The 16,895-nt window shown below is 43.9% G+C and overlaps 1 protein-coding gene across 4 annotated transcripts; it reads right to left on the bottom strand.

Moving 5' to 3' along the window:
• Positions 1-89: 89 nt before the first annotated feature.
• On the bottom strand, positions 90-14,121 carry CHRNA6 (cholinergic receptor nicotinic alpha 6 subunit). Of its 4 annotated transcripts, XM_070252774.1 has the most exons (7): positions 13,874-14,121; positions 13,238-13,488; positions 11,427-11,566; positions 4,816-4,860; positions 3,921-4,030; positions 2,843-3,818; positions 90-1,219 (listed from the first exon to the last, which is right to left on the bottom strand). In XM_070252774.1, exons 2-7 carry the CDS (start codon positions 13,314-13,316, stop codon positions 1,088-1,090), a joined length of 1,482 nt encoding a protein of 493 aa, XP_070108875.1. In that variant the 5' UTR covers positions 13,317-13,488; positions 13,874-14,121; the 3' UTR covers positions 90-1,087. The 4 variants fall into 4 exon arrangements, with proteins under 4 accessions (XP_070108875.1, XP_001488629.2, XP_070108876.1 ...); XM_001488579.4 differs by lacking the exon at positions 13,874-14,121 and having other exon boundaries at positions 13,238-13,687; XM_070252775.1 differs by lacking the exons at positions 13,238-13,488; positions 13,874-14,121 and adding an exon at positions 12,621-12,765.
• Between the last annotated feature and the right edge of the window lie 2,774 nt (positions 14,122-16,895).

Below are 16,895 nucleotides of genomic sequence, written 5' to 3'. Positions count from 1 at the left end.
AGCAAAATGCAAAATTGAAAGGTAAAATGGAAGTGTAAAATTATGTGTGCACATAGACAAGAACTAGAACGCAAAAGGCAGAGAGGAAATCAGTTCCTTTGTTAGGCTAGATTTATTTTTTCTGCTTTAAAATACGTCTTTAAAATTATGTTAATATTTATACAACAAATAAGAGGATAATAAATTAGAGTGGAATAAAATAGATTCCTAAGGTTCTCCCTCTCAGAAAAGGAATTGCTCCAAAAGGTGCAAGATCACGATGTCTTAGAGAAGAAATAATTTTATTTTCAGTCTCAGCTACAATGAACAAATAGAAAGTGTTATAGAAAAGATACCTTTTTGACCCATAACAAAGGTGCTTCCGGTTGCCCGGCCCTACCACATCATTCCGCTATTTTGATTGCTCTAATTATGTTCCCCACATGACACCTAATCTTGGAGATCTTTGTGTTTATGACATTTCCTAAAAAGCCGCAAGTGCTTGGGGACAGAACCTATTTCTGTTACACTTGGGATGCCTAGCATCGTGCTGGGTTCCCACTCAAGTTTCATGCGATATGAATGCTAATTAAACACAGCCCGCTGGGATAGACTCAGACCACCCGCTTTTTGCCTATTAACGTATCAAATAATGTAGAAGTGTGTGAGCTACATCACAGAGACATGCGCGAGAAAGCAAGCACGTAATGCTAGTTCACAAGTGTCGCAAATGTCAGCGAGGTCCAGGCTCCAGAGTTTCACGTCTGGCGTGTGTCATTGTGCTGACAAGCAGCATGAACTGGAGGTACGACAGAACGTCCTTCTAGCATGGGTTGATGCCGTACAGGATTTGCTCTATGGTGGGTCTTTCCCATCATGTACAGACAAGAGAAGCCTGTGAGTGCTGCCAGCTCTGGGCGCCAGTGTTAACGCGTCTTCAAGTGCCCCTCTCTGCTACATAAGAGGGCATTTGGACTCCTAATTTGCAATAATGTCCTCTTTTTTCATCTAGTCATCTACGGGAAAGCTTTATGTCCCTTCCCTTGTGGTAGGAACAGAGAACAAATAAAGCATCTGTACTTTCTGAAGATAAGAGGAAAATACAGCCTTAAGATTTTCCTGTGCTCCCCAGTAGTGGCTGTAGAAACAGCCCTGCAGTTCCAAACACACAGACAATGATAAATAGCCAAAGAAATACTCTGTCCACCACCATGGCCACGTATTTCCAGTCGTCTTCCACCTGAAAGGAAAATAAAAAGTTAAAGCAACTTTTAAAAGCCAAAAGCATAGGAAATATGCTGTTTCATAAATAAGCTGCTTCCTTTTCAAAGAAGATCTCCCTGGCAATTTTCAAAGCAAACATTGGTAGCATTCGGGTTAACCCGTGTCTCCTATACAGAACACGGAAGAAGTCCTGTTTTGTCTGAGGAGGGGGATGCACGCGCCCCTTAGGGCCTCGGGCAGCTGCCGACAGAGCAAGCAGGATTCCTTGGGTCACAAAGGACTTCCCCGACTCCCAAGGAATAGGTGCTCAGAGAGCTCCACTCTTGTCATTGTCATTGTGTTCTGACCTCTCGGCAAGCCTGGGAAACGGGTTTGAGGCGGGGGCGTGGGGTGAGGTATGATGAAGGAATGCCTCATCAGGAGTAGGCAGTCCTCCAGACCCCAAGTCACGCTGGCCGTGGAGAGGTCACTGCGTGTCTCACCTCCTTCTAGTTCCTGACCTCCAACCTTCTGCCGAAGTCTCAAGCTGCGTCTTGAGACCCCTATCTGGCAGTGATGGAGTCAACAGCAACTCTGCCCTGGATTTTATGAAGGTGTCGCCATGAAGGCGAGTTCTGGGCTCACTCATCCTGTGACACAGCCCCCAGCCCCTGCCTGTGTGACATGCAGTCACGGTATCTTCCCCTGCACGAACAGGGCGGACTTCAGGTCTTCAACATCCTTCACTAGGAGATCTGAACGCCAGCAGCTGCAGTATGAGGTCAAACTAGGACACCTGGCATGGGTTTTCAGATGCCCTCAGCTGGTCATCCTTATGGTATGGAAAATTGACATGATTTTTTTAATCTTTTTTTTTTTTGGTGAGGAAGAGTGGCCCTGAGCTAACATCTGTTGCCAACCTTCCTCTTTTTTATTTCCTCCCCAAAGTCCCAGTACCTAGTTGTACATGCTAGTTCTAGGTCTTCTATGTGGGATGCCACCACAGCAAGGTCTGACGAGCAGTGCTAGGTCCGCGCCCAGGATCTGAACCTGGGCCACTGAAGCAGAATGCTTGAACTTAACCGCTCAGCCACAGGCCGGCCCCGAAACGATTTTCCTGAACTCTCCTAGAGGACAGGGGAGGCCCATGTGCTATAGTTAAACTCTGGGCAGCAGGAGCAGAACATGTTGATGCTAAAAATACCCCTAAGGCTCCTTCAGTCAGCACCTAATCCCTGTCAAGCAGAACAAGTGGGACCGGAGCCGGGCAGGCTCACCCGCGCCTCCCTCCACCACTCTCAGATAGCAGGCTGCTCTGCAGCCGTTGCTCCAGCCCCTCTGGGGCGGCTTTCCCCTTTCCACCTTTCTGCCCACGGCTGTTTCTTGTTCAGGGCCTTCAGGTTTCACTCACCAAGGTTGCCCTGAGTGATGATCTTAAGCAATTTCCACGTGAGTTAACATTTCTGGAGGTGGAGATTTGCTCTGGGACCACACCTTACCACCCCCGCCCTAGTCAGTCCGCTCATAACTGTGCAACAACAGAGCTGGACCTTAGAGCAACGCCCCTGAGCTCCTGTGAAGAGAACCCACCCTAGGACCCGCCACGCCCGGAAGGGGCCTGGAGGCCTGCAGCTGGGGGCGGCTGGAGGGGGGCAGTTACCTCCTTCGCTTCATTTTGGTTCTTCATGTTTTCTGCTATGAATCGAACACTGTCAATTACGTCTTCGACCTCAGGCGAGTGCTCTGAACTTCCGGTCGTCCACTGTAAAGGCTGATGACTTATCCTTCTCCTGGTGGCGAGCTCACCTGATCTATGGCAGTGGCAGGATTCTTTCAGACGTTTGGGCTGTCTGCAATGATCCAACTTGACTTTGGCAGGCCTACTGGGAAGGCCTTTGCGCTTTTTCTCAGAACTTGCCTCCCTCATCTTGTCCAGAGGCCTCCCCATCATCAGGATCTGGGGTAAGAGCTGGAGGAAAACCGTCTTCACCCATTTGGGCATGGTGTGTGTTGTCGGGGTGCGATAGTGTATGTTCAACACAAACACAGTCACCACGATGGACAGGGTGACAAAGATCATGGTGAACAGTAGGTACTCGCCCACCAGTGGGATCACGAGAGACGTGGACGGGATGGTTTCTGTGATTACTAGCAAAAACACAGTCAGAGAAAGCAGAACTGAAATGCAAAGTGTCACTTTTTCACCACAGTCAGAAGGCAGGTAAAAGACCAACACGGTTAGAAAGGAAATAAAGAGACAAGGGATGATCAGATTAGTGGTGTAAAACATTGGCAATCTTCGAATATAGAAAGAATAGGTTATATCTGTGTATATTTCTTCACAACAGTTGTACTTTATGTCATGCTTGTAGCCAGAAGCATCAACAATTTCCCATTCACTGTTTTCCCAAAAATCATTCATATCCACTTTAGATCCAATGATTAGAAGATCAATTTCAGCTTTGTCATATGTCCAGGAACCAAATTTCAGGGAACAATTTTGATGATCAAAAGGGAAAAATGTGATATCCATAGGACAGGAACTCTTAAAAATGGCTGGCGGAGTCCAGGTTATCATGCCATCATACGTGAGAAGAGCTTTTGTCTTGCCTTCAACTTGGAAGTCACCAACAGCACTGCAAAGAAAATCAGACAGCATTAGCGACCTGCCTTTGCTATGGGTCAGCAGGTATCACAGGCAACTTTGGAAAGACACTACTGCTGTCAGACTCCCATACTTGTTGTAGAGAACAATGTCAGGCTTCCAGATCTTATCTGCAGGGACGCGAAGAGTCTCGATGCCATCATATTCCATTGGATCCCAGCGCAATTTATAATCATTCCAGATCTAAAGAAAATAGAAGTCAGTTTAAAAAAAAATTCTTAATAACTTTCTTCTAACGTTAATTCTATGTTGGTTCAGTAGTTTTTTTTTTTAAAAAAAAAAAAGGCTCTAATTTGAAGAGTACATTGATTTCTATCAAAAGTTGCGAGATTAAATCCATGGGGAATAGGGGGCTAGGTAGCCGAACTGATTTTGGCAAATATAAATTATCCAATAGATATTAGATAATTATCTATTGATCATTAATTAGCTGACCAAGGTTATAGGCTCCATTTCCATGTTCCATGGACTATATTCTGGAGTAGCAACCCATTTCTAATATTAAAAAGATAATTCAAGTGTACCATGATGAGTTCATTACAAAATCTGTGTAAATGATTAAGACAGTAAGAACGAGATGGTATAAGTGATAAAAGCAGCTGGTGGGAACCTAACCCACACGCTCTCGTGCTCAGCTGCTGACATCCCTAGGCCTGGTGCAGCAGGATCAAAGAGTGGGCGTCTGACTCTGGAGCTCAAGGTATAGACAAAAATAGGAGACTTGAGAAGAGAAATCAGAAAGGACAGAGTCTCTGTATCCCAGAGAACTTGCCACTAGGTTTCTGCACTGGTGAAGCTTGCATCAAGCCAGCTGTTACAGACTGAACTTTAGGCTTTGGAGATACAGCATCTTTTGTGCTCTACCATAAGCTGGAGATGAAAGAGGGAACGCTAGACTTTAGACATTGTTGGAGCTGACACACAGGTAATGCAGGTCCAAGAGCAGGACACACGGGGTAGACACCTACGTGACGTAGCCACAGATTGGTTTCCATGATCTGGTTTACTTCATCCTGGGAAGAAGAAATAATATTTTTAGCCTCAAATGTACTTGCCAATAAGATGGATCTTAGAGCAAGAATTACAATTAAAAAGAGCCAAATCTGAGTTATTCATGATAATGGAGGAAAACAAAGAAGACTGCAAATGTAACTTGTAAAAAGCAACCAGAAATACGATATTTCCACAGCTGGTCCCAACTCTGTTGACTTTGAAAGGAAATATGCCTTTAAGACTGTCTTTCAAATTTGATTTAACCCTCAGCTCTTGTGTGAAGCCTTTCCGATCACCACAGCCCATAAAGATTTCTGATTCCATGAAAGGAAAGAAGAGAGAGAAGAGAAAGCGGGAAGGAGGGAGAGGAAATCTTCCAGATGGTGATAAGTCCGACCCTGGTTCACTGTTTTTGCATCTCCTTCCCCACTCCCTGAACACTTTCTTCCTCGACTATACCTCGGTACTCTCTAGGATCTGGATCCTGAGTCCAGCTGCCCCTGGAGATGTCAGCCTCAGCTCACCGTGGAGTTTTCCAGCTGGAACACACCGCTCCCTACAACACACCCCCCAACCCCTCAAGCCATTGTTGATGCTTCAATCATTCATTACATTGAGTACCTACTATGTGCTCTGTAAACGCTGGGACTACAGTAATAAACAGGATGGAAACATCCCTGCCTTCATGTGTCTTAGTTGTTAGTTGGAGAGACAGAAAATCAATAATAGATATATAATATAATATAAGATAAGATAGTGATAAGTCCTACGAAGAAAAATAAAGAGGGATGGGGTGGTCTGTGTATGTGCAGAAACACATACACACACATGCACATATCCATGCTCACAGGCACACACACACACACATCTATTTGACAGGAAGAGCAAAAAAGGCTTCTCTGAGGAGGCAGTTTCAGCAGGTATCTAAAGGACCTGACGAGAGTCACAGGGCTATCTGGCAGAAAAGCATTCCAGGCTGACATTCCAGATACAGTGTGTTGCTAAGCAGCTGCCAGCTCTCAGTGGGAAAGCTACTAAAGACACATCCAGAGCCTTCAGCAGCCCTACAGCACAACAGGGGGCTCTTGATGGCTGCCCAGTGGCCAGCAGTGGGTTCCCAGAACTTGCAGACCTTGCTTCCCAAGATTCGAGCCCCCTCCAGAGTAAATGGGCTCAACTGGAGCTGTGGCCAGGGCTCGGACCCCAGCCGGCTCTGGTTCACTGAGGCGCGCTGCAGGTCTCCACTCCCCCCGGAGAGCTCTAACTGGAGACCTTACCAAGCTTCCTCCTTCAGATGAGTTTGTGTCGAGTCATGGTAAGCCCCAGGGTTTTAAAACGTCGACAAAAGGAGTTATATTCATAGTTTCCTATTGGTCAAGGAAAGCAAAGAAATGGACTATACTTGTCCATTGGCCAAGCAGTCCATGGCTTTACAAATACCCAAACGTAAAGTCAGTGCCTTCTGCTCATGAGAGGGTCACCTTGTGACCTGCAGATTCCAGCAGAGGTCATGTCAGTAAATCCATTGGCTGTCAGTCAGAAATGGACTAGCTCTGTGGTCCAGAAAGGTCTTGGAGGCAATTGTAGTAAGCATCTTCCAAAGATCACTTCCTCTCTGTACACCAGCATACTGTGTTCAGAGGGCCAATGTACACTGTGAATTACCACATTCTGTTCAGAGATTTAAAATCAGTTGCAATATTGTCCTGACGACATCCCTGTCTCCCTGCTCACACTTCCACAGGCTGGTGAGGCTCCACGTGGTGTGTACACCCTCAGAGGTGTCAGCCACATTTATGGATCAGGACCTGGTCTGGCAAGTCCTGTTCTCCATCCAATTGCAGACCACACCAATGGCTATGGGCACTGCCATCAGACAGCCCAGCTGGAGGAAGCCAGAGAACCACAATACCACTCCACGTTCCTGGGACCATTATCCTATAGTACTATGAACAACTTTAACTTTATCATACATTTGGTAACTTAAAAGAAATGAACGAATTCCTCAATAAACACCAACTAGCCAAATTCAAAGAAGATGAAATAAACAATCTGAATAGCCTATAGCTGTCAGAAAAAATTGAATTTATAATTAAAAATCTCCTGGAAAAGAAATCTCCAGGCCCAGTAAGTTTCCCTAGAGAATTCTACCAAATTAATTCTAATTAATTCATTCTAATTAATTAATTCTTCTAATTAATTCTAAAGAAGAATTAATATCAATTTTACACAATCTACTCCAAAAAATAGAAGAAGAATGAACAACTCCCAATGCTTTTTATGAAGCTAGTATTATTCTGACACAAAATTCAGAAAAAGACAGCAAAAAAAAGGGAGAAAATTACAAATCAATATTTCTCATGAACTTAGATGCAAAAATCATCAACAAAATATTAGCCAACTGAATCTAACAACACATAAAAAGTTATACACCATGACCAAGTGAGATGCAAGCCTGGTTCAACATTCAAAACCAATCAATGTAATTTACCCCATCAACAAGCCGAAAAGAAAAATCATGTGATTGTATCAATTGATGCAGAAAAAGCATTTGACAAAATTCAACATCAATTCATGATTAAAAGCCCTCTGAAAACTAAGAACAAAGGCGAACTTTCTCAACTTGATAAGAGTATTTACAAAACACCTACAGCTAACATTATATGAATTGGTGAAAGACTGAAGATCTTTCCTTAAGATGGGGAACAAGGCAAGGATGTCCTCTCTCACCGCTCGCACTCAACACAGTGCTGGAAGTTCTAGCCGCTGCAATGAGACAAGAAAAGTGAAAAAAGGCACAGACTGGAAAGAAAGAAATAAAACTACCTCTATTTGCATATGACATGGTTGCCTACATAGAAAATTCATGGAATCTATAAAAATACTGAAACTGATAAGTGAGTTCAGCCAGATCTCAGGATACAAGATCAACATGCAAAAATTAATTATATTTCTGTAGACTAACAATGAGCATGGAGGAACCAAAATGAAAAACATAATACCATTTTCAACTGCCCCAAATAAAACAAAATACTTATGTATACACATAACAACACATGTACAGGATCTATACTCCAAAAACTACAAAATGCTGAAGAAAGAAGAGCTAAATAAATAAGAAATATTCCACATTCATGGATTAAAAGACCCAACATAGTAAAGATGAGCATGAAGACTCATTGTTGTAAAATCTATAGATTTATGCAATTCTTATCAAAATCCTAACAAAGTCTTTTGTGGACATATGCAGCTATTCTAAGGCATGGGCCCCAGAATAGCTAAGAGAATCTTAACAAAGAAGAGTAAAGTGGTAGGAATCCCTCTAGCCAACATTAAGACTTACTCTCCAGCTACAACGATCAAGTGTGTGTGGTATGGGTGGAGGGGCAGTCACCTAGATCAATGAAACAGAATAGAAGACCCAGAAACAGAGCCACACAAATGTTCGCAACTGATTTTTCATATAAGTGCAAAACTAATTCAATGGAAAAAGGATGGCCTTTTCACTAAATGGTACTGGAACAACTGGACACCCATAGACCAAAAAAAGAGAAAAAAAGGACCCATGTCACATCTTAGACAAAAATTAACTCAAAATGGATCATAGGCTTAAATGTAAAACATAGTAAAACTTTTAGAAAAGAATAGAAAATCTCCAGGATCTGGGATAAAGCAAAGAATTCTTCAACTTGACACCAAGAGCAAAACATACAAAAGAAAAATGGATAAATTGGACTTCATCAAAATTAAAAGCTTCATGTGAAAGCCCATGTGAAAGGGATGAAAAGATAAGCTACAAACTGGGATAAAATATTTGCCAATCATATATCTGGCAAAGCACTAGTATCTAGAATATAGAAAGAATTCTCAACACTCAACAGTAAAAAAAAGAAATCAAACAATCCAATTAAAAAATGGGCAAAAGGACACGAACATGTCACTGAAGAGAATATGCAGATGGCAGATGAGCTCATGAAAAGATGCTCTATATCATTGGTCACGAGGGCAATGCAAATTAAAACCACAATGGGATATCATTACATACTTCTTAGAATGGTAAAGAAAAAATAGTGACAACCCAAATACTGGCAAAGATGTGGATAAACTGGATCACTTGTACATTGGGATTGGGCATGAACAAGGGTACAGACACTCCGGAAAGCGTTTTGGCAGTTTCTTAACTAAATGTGCAACTACTATATGACCCAGCAATTGCATCCCTCAGTTTTTACGGAGAGAAACAGACGCATGTTCACACAAACACCTGTTCAGAAACGTTCACAGCAGCTTTACTTGTAACGGACCCAAACTGGAATCAGCCCAAATGTTTTTGAGACAACGAATGGTTAAACAAACCCTGGTATAAACGCTGTGAAATACTACTCACCAAAAGAAGAAATCAACTACTGATACAACCCACTTTGATGAATCTCTAGGGAATTATGCTGAGTGAAAAAGCCAATCCCACAAGGTTACACACGGTATGATTCCATTATATATAACTTTCTTAAAATGACAAAATTTTAGAAATGGAAGGCGGGTTCGTGGCTGTGATTGGGGAAACTGGGCGGAGCGTCCAAATCTCTCTATTATTTCTTACAACTGCATGTGAATCTACAATTATTTCAAAAAATAAAATTTTGATTTAAAAAACTACATTTCCCAAGTCTCCCTTGCAGCTAGAGGTCATCAGTGAGAGGGGAAGCAGAAGCTCTCAGTGGGAGTTCTGAGAATAGCCTTAAGGAAGTCACAGGTGTCTGCTATGTGCCCCTTTCTCCCTTCCTCGTACATCTTGCCAAGAATGTGCATATGGTGAGTGAAAATCAGCAGTTATCTTGGACCTTGAGGCAACACCAAGAGAAGAAACCACATGCTAAAGATGGTGAAATAGAAAGATAGAAGGAACCTTGGTCACTGTCACCACGTATGCCTTATGCTTTCAGCATCACAGACCATGTGATTGACATCTCCTGGAGTGATGCAGTGCATAACCTGGGCAACTGAACATGGTGGTGCAACTGCTAATATCATGAAGCCACCTGGTGTTAACCTCCTAGACTGTTAACCTTTAGATTTCTGTTACATAAGAAAGAAACTCGTCTTATTTAAGCTGTGCTATTTTTTTTATTGCTTGATAACAGCCAAATGCGATGTCAAAATCTGTATTCAGCAGTCCCCCACACACCAGCTACAGAACAACGTCTGAAAGGGCAAATCAACCAGGGACTTGAAGTGACATTGTACAGTGACATGACCTTCATGTACTTTAGAGGAAACAGCTCAGTCTTCCGTTCATAACAACCCAATCCATAGCAAGTACGGCTTCCAGCCCAGTAGGAAACCAGTAACCAGTACTAAGCTATTTAGCGGGTGAGGGAGAGGTGGTCAGAATAGACACAAAAGAAATATTTATTAAAGGAATGAGTGGGCCTATCTAGGTGAGAGAAAACATCTGGCTTTTTTTATTTGAACCAATCTGTATCAGTGTCTACACACTTCCAGCCTGGGCCAGAAGCTAGAGGACCAGGCCAGGGTCAGCCTGGTCCACCGGGAAGCATGGGCTGGAGAAAGGTGGGCCCTGACTTCACATCTGCGGTTAAAGTCTTTCCCCGAGTACACCTAGAGAGCCCCACTGTTTTCCGGCAAAGTCTAGGAGAAGGGAGGGCTCGCTCCCCGTCCACGGGCCGGGACTGACCTGGTAAGGGCTCCCTCCGTCTGTGCACTGCTGTCTCAGGAACGCTCTCTCACCCCGGCCTCTGGAGACGCTTCAGACTTCCCTTTCCTCCTGAGCCTGCCTGTTGCTGGAATTTGGTCCCAGTCCTGTGGCTCAGGCCAGCCCTGCCCGCTCCTAGGCCTTGGAGCTCAGAACCCTGCTCGAAGTTAGTGTACCAGGTCCCACTACCTTCTCCCCTAGCAACCAGGGTGTGAAGGTTATTCAAAAGAAAGCACTCTAGTCCTGCTTGCCCTTGAACACGGTAGCAATTAATTAAAATAAGAGCTCTGAATTCTCATGTTTTTTCAGGCCTGGATGGAACCCTATACGATAGAAAGTGATTTTTTCTTTCTGACAGAATGTGCAAGACTTAGAGCAACTCTTTCTCCATGGAGTGAAAAGAGCATGAGCTCTGGGACGGAGCAGGCCTGATCTAAGCCTTGGGTCCACCATCTGGTAGTTGTATGACCTCGGGAACGTTGCTGTACTAAGCTTTCGTCTCCTCGGCTGCAAAAGGCAGGTGACGGCCAGTGAGTGTAGGCAGTGTCTGGTGCATAATAGGTGCACACGGAAGTCACCTTCTTTTGTATTCTCCCTATAACTTCCCCGTCACCTCTCTGTTTCATAAACTCGTTCTGCAAGCACTTCCAGAAAAACTCTGCCTTAATGTGAACAATTACAGCATCGGTGGGGAGAATAGCTCCCTCCCAATGGATGGCTCTGAAGGGCCAGCGCTCATGTAGATTTTTGTTTGTGCGTACTTTTTAAATCCCCTTATATACCGTGTGCACCAGCGGGGACAATGTTCGGGAATGGCTCTGACCCTCAGAGTTGGGGCTCCTTGAGGAGCAGCGGGGAGCTCACGGCACTTACCACGTCAGCTAGCTGTGTGATGGCCACTTCAAAATACACCGTGACAGGGTCAGAAACATTTTCCACAGGCCTGATGAACTGGTTATAATGAGCAAACAGTTTGTGAAAGAGCCTCTCCTCAGATGCACAGCCTGCGCAGCCTGCGTGGGCAAACAGAGGGAAGAGTTAGAGAGGCAGAGAGGGCACTGGCAGGTGGGGAGGTTCTGGCGGCTTCCACCACCGGGCAATGCGGGCAGTGGGGCATCCAAACCCCTTGGGTGCCCTGGCTCCTGCACAGGGCCTTCCCACGCACGTCCCCTGGTGCCTGTTTCAGCTCCTTTCTCGGAGGCTTGCTAGTCATCTTTGCAACAGAGACAGAAGAGTAACGCCTACATCTCAGGCCTGGCGAGATAACTAATAAAATACTGTTCATAAGAGCACTCTTAAAAGTCTGAGGCCCGCAAACACAGGGGAGACCCAAGGCTCGGCCGTCTGCTTAGGTCGCTGAACAGCACTCACAGTCTTACTGATCCGGTAACCCCAGCAAAGGCTGCCCCTCAAACGCTGCGCCAGCTGACTCTGTCTCCGCCACCAGCAGGCGTTTAGCTGGGAAACCTTCACCACGAAACTGGAATTACTAGGAATTCCACTAAGGTCTTAATTAACAAGGCGTACTCCTTTCAAAATCAACTTTGAAATTCAATTATTTTGGAGATTAGTGAGAGTGCAAGGTTTTTAAGGCAAATTTACTTAAAATGCTTTTTAAAGAATTCAAAATTGGTTCTTATACAATAGCATTTTCTGTTATTAAAGTTTAGACAATAGTTTAATGCATATCTTTGTATTTTGTAAGAATGCATTGAAAGCAGGTTACTCGCCCTCATTCGGCATAATTCATTTCCTTCACACCCTCTATATTTTCCCTTATAGCATTCAAATTTGACACCTGAAATATTATTCTACAAATTTCCTAAAGAGATTTATACCCTGAAAGAAAAAATTTAAAGGGATTGAAAAGCTTGTTAGGCAAAATTAATGAAAGGATGGCTCTTATATTACTAAATAAAAAGAGTTGTTTGATGAATGCAGTTGGAAACACTGAAATACAGATTCTACCAGGAAAGAACAATTTTACACCATTCTTAATATCAGAATTAAGACTGATAGAAATATTTCTGCATAGAAGAGACAATTTAAAAAAATCCTCCCCATTACCCATTTTCTCTCTTTGAGACACTTTTTCCCTTGGAGACGTTTTAGCCGAACCGCCGCTGGGTCCCCCGCAGCCGGCGCCCAGGGGCACGGTGTGGCTCAGCAGAGCCGCAGCTGTCCGTGGCTAAGTCTCTTAACTTTTACAATGAACGATCTCAGTCTTAGGACACACTTCAGCACAGTAACATGATACGTTTCCCAGGACAAAGGTGAGTACAAAACGAGGGGGTCATAGACGGAGTAATAGTTTCAGCTCACAAATAAATCACAGTTTAGAGAAAATATTAAATACAAGTAAATATATTGACTACATCCATAGCAGAGATGGATAGAAAACTGCATCATTATTATTACTGCCGTATTTTGATTGGGAAAATAAAATATCATTTACAACATTTCACTGTCCTCCCCATTACACCCCCAAAAATCTCATCTTACGTGTGAAGCCTAATCAATCAATAAATAGCTTAATTAGCAATTGTAACAGCAGTAATTCCTGTGCAGACACTCTATGTGTTCAGCCACAGAATATTGCATCTCTGTGCAGTCAAGACCAACCAGAAAAGGAGAGTAAATACACGTAGCTCGAGAATATGAGATCAAGCAGACATAAAACCTACCTTTAAAGAAAGGTATCAGTATACACAACCAGAGACACAAACCGAAGCGAAGGGACCCCTGGCCCCTGCTGGTCAGCATGATGGAAACACACCTCGATTTCCTTTTCTAGTCGAAAGATTGTGGAAAACAAAGAGCTATCAGACAGCCACACGCATCCGACCTTTCAGTCATCAGAGGCCCAGGGTAATCCGTGCGTGTCTTCCGTGATAAAAACATTCACGACCGTAACCCGGTGTCCCCGTATCAGAGCCTGAGGCCAACAGAAAAAGGCAAATAAAAAGGGCACAATCTCCTGTCGGCTGAGTCATCACATTTCCTGTCACCCTAGATGTCTTTTCGTGCAAGAGCCGTGAAGAAAAGCAGGGAGGCAGTGCTCAGCAGACAGGACCGAGGGGACGGAGAACACCACCGTGACTCGGTGGGCCTTTCTACAGCGCGGGCGCAAGCACAGTCCTGCGGGGAACAAGCACACATTTACTGAGCTCCAACGGCAGGGAAAGTGTGCACCGGGTCCCAAACAGTGTATTCTGATTCAGTGAATTCTCTGCTTAAGCAAGGCTTGTTATTGGAAAACTTTCCAAACTATGAGGCCCTGTTCCTGTCCTAGTATGTGGCTTACAGAGAACAGAACTCACCTGGTTTTCTCTGACTCCAGGGCTGCTGGTGCCTCATCTTTCTGAGTTCAGTGACCACCACCCAGGACTAGACTCGAGGTCTGAGATGAGAGGAGTAAGCGCTGAACACAGGCTGCCACCTGGACAGTTCCATGTTTATTTAAACATCCTTGTCACCAACTGGTTTTCTCACAATTTTCTTCTTTCCTCGACAAATTTAGTATCAATAGGATTCTGATGAATTAGGCCTTCTGGTCAGATTTTGGTGTGGGTTAAAGAGGAGTTAGACCCACAACAAAATGAAAAGGCAACCCACAGAATGGGAGAAAATATTTGCAAACCACGTATCTGATAAAAGGCTGATATCCAAACTACATAAGGAACTCATAAAACGCAACAGCAAAAAACTAATGAGTCCAATTTAAAAATGGACAAAGAACCTGAATAGACCTTTTTCTAAAGAAGACATACAAATGGCCAGGAGGTATATGAAAAGGGGTTCAACGCCACAAATCATCAGGGAAATGCAAATCAAACAACAATGAGATATCACCTCACATCTATTAAGATGTCCATTATCAAAAAGACGAGGGGCCGGCTTCGTGGCCGAGTGGTTAAGTTTGCTTGCTCCGCTGCGGCGGCCCAGGGTTCGGATCCTGGGCGCGGACATGGCACCGCTTGTCAGGCCACGTTGAGGCAGCGTCCCACATCCCACAACTGGAAGGACCTGCAACTAAGATATACAACTATGTACGGGGGGCAGGGGCGGGGGGCGTTGGGGAGATAAAGCAGAAAAAAAAAAGACGAGAGATAACAAGTGTAGGTGAGGATGTGGAGAAAAGGGAATTCTTGTGCACTGTTGGTGGGAATGTAAATTGATGCAGCCACTATGGAAAACAGTATGGAAGCTCCTCAAAAGAATTAAAAATAGAACTACCATATGATCCAGCTATCCTACTTCTGGGAATATGTCTAAAGAAAATAAAATCAGTATTGCGAAGAGATAGCTGCACTCCCATGTTCCTTGCAGCACTATTTACAACAGCCAAGACGTGGAAACAACCTCATCGTCCGTCAATGGGTGAAGGGATAAAGAAGTTGTGGCATATATATATATACAACGGAATATTGTTACATGCTAATTATGCTAAGTGAAATAAACCAGACACAGAAAGACAAATACTGTGTGATCTCACTTATGTGTGGAATCTAAAAAAGTTGAACTCATAGAAGCAGGGAGTAGAATGGTGGTTGCCAGGGCGTGGGGGATGAGGGAAGCGAGATGTTGTTCAAAGCATGCAAACTTTCAGTGATAAGATGAATAGGGTCTGGTGGTCTAATGTACAGCATGGTGACTATAGTTATTTGATACTTGAAATTTGCTAAGAGAATAGATCTCAAGTATTCTTAATACTTAATTGTAGCTAAGTCAGGTGATGGATGTATTAATTAGTTTGATTGTGGTAATCGGTTCACGCTGTATACTTATATCAAATCTTCACATTGTACACCTTAAATATATGCAATTTTTTTTGGTCAATTACCCCTCCATAAAGCTGGAAAAATAAAAGAAGAAGAATTATACCCAAAGATGATCTCTCAGGGCCTTTCCCTCCAAACATTCTATGATATCATCACAAGTATAGTCCACTTTGCGAATGTACAGAGTTCAGACTAGCAACTTCCCTCAAAACTCTGTTAGCCTCCCATCTCTCAAGGCAGCAAGAGGAACTACCACTTCCTTAGCACCACTCTTAGACCAGGCAGTGGGCTGGGTGCTTCAGACCCGCCATCTTAAGATGTTATTCATGTTCTCCCCTTGCAGGTGGGCTTCCGTCCTTTGCTGAAGTGTCCTGTGGAGTTTGGAGAGAGCCTCAGGTGATAAAGAGTCTGGATAACACTTTGCCATGATGGATAAAATGCCACCTCACACCCAAAATGGGGCCATGTCTCACTAGTTTTTAGAGTAAAACTCAAATCAAGTTGGCTATTGTCCAAAGCACCAACACCACCCTCAACCGTCTCTAGTGTTCAGGCTTTCACTGATTTGTTCTTCATACTTTCTTTTCTTTTCTTTTTTCAGTGAGTAAGATTGGCCCTGAGCTAACATCCATGCCAATCTTCCTCTATTTTTTGTGGGGGATGCTGCCACAGCATGGCTTGATGAGCAGTGTGTAGGTCTGCACCCAGGATCTGAACCCACGAGCCCCAGGCAGCTGAAGCAGAGCATGCAAACTTGACCACTACGCCACCAGGCCAGCCCTGTTCTTCATACTTTCTAACAGATACGGATTGCAGTCTTTCAGGAAAACTGTTGTTTCCTGTCTTTGTTTTATCCTATATCCAACAGCCCTTCTCTGTAGCCCCCACCAGTCAGCAAAAAGAACCACCCTAGAGGAAGGAACCTCTGGAATGGGCCCAAAGTCTGCCTGCTTTCTTCCGGGACCACCTAACTCTGTCCCTGGGTGTGAAGGCGCAGAGTGGGAGGACTGGCGGACTTCATTCGTGGAGTCACAGAGGAGCCTCACCAGAGACGACGAATGCAGAGGAAAGAATGTGGACTTCGGAGTCAGACAGACCTGGATTTGGATTCTCGCGCTGACGCTCACCTGGGGGACGTTGGGAAGTTCCTTACGCTCCTCAGCCCTCTCCTCATTAGAAAAATGGGGTTAAACTCAGGAACATCAACCATTTAATCTCTCCCTGCCCAATGTTTCCTTGGTCTCTTACCACTACAGATAGGGAAAGCGATTAAGTAACTTGCGGGTCTGAACTTATCGAAAGAATATATTTTAAACTTTTGTGAAGAAAATATGTTCTCCCACTCAAAGAAAACATTTTAACTATCTCTTCAACATCAGAAAAATGCCGGAGTTTTGTATTTGAATTATGGGTTTATATTCTGCTTCAAACCCTTTTTGAAAATTACAAGATAGAAGTTAAAAACCAAAGATACACAGAAAAAAACAAGCACACTTTCATAAAAAATGTAATAAAGAAATGAGAGAACTAAAAACATTATGTCTTTCCCTGATGTTGTTGG

This window comes from Equus caballus, chromosome 27, assembly GCF_041296265.1.
Source record: "Equus caballus isolate H_3958 breed thoroughbred chromosome 27, TB-T2T, whole genome shotgun sequence".
Taxonomy (NCBI): domain Eukaryota; kingdom Metazoa; phylum Chordata; class Mammalia; order Perissodactyla; family Equidae; genus Equus; species Equus caballus.
The sequence above is the reverse complement of the archived record's forward strand: the minus strand, read 5'-3'. Positions and strand labels throughout refer to the sequence as shown.

Bases quoted from the DNA above. Each gene is read 5' to 3' on its own strand.
- CHRNA6 (XM_070252774.1), bottom strand. From the start codon at position 13,316: ATGCTGACCAGCAGGGGCCAGGGGTCCCTTCGCTTCGGTTTGTGTCTC. The intron at 11,567-13,237 runs GTAGGTTTTATG...TTGCCCACGCAG, and splicing joins ACTGATACCTTTCTTTAAAG to GCTGCGCAGGCTGTGCATCT. The intron at 1,220-2,842 runs GTAACTGCCCCC...TTTTCCTTTCAG, and splicing joins ACCAAAATGAAGCGAAGGAG to GTGGAAGACGACTGGAAATA.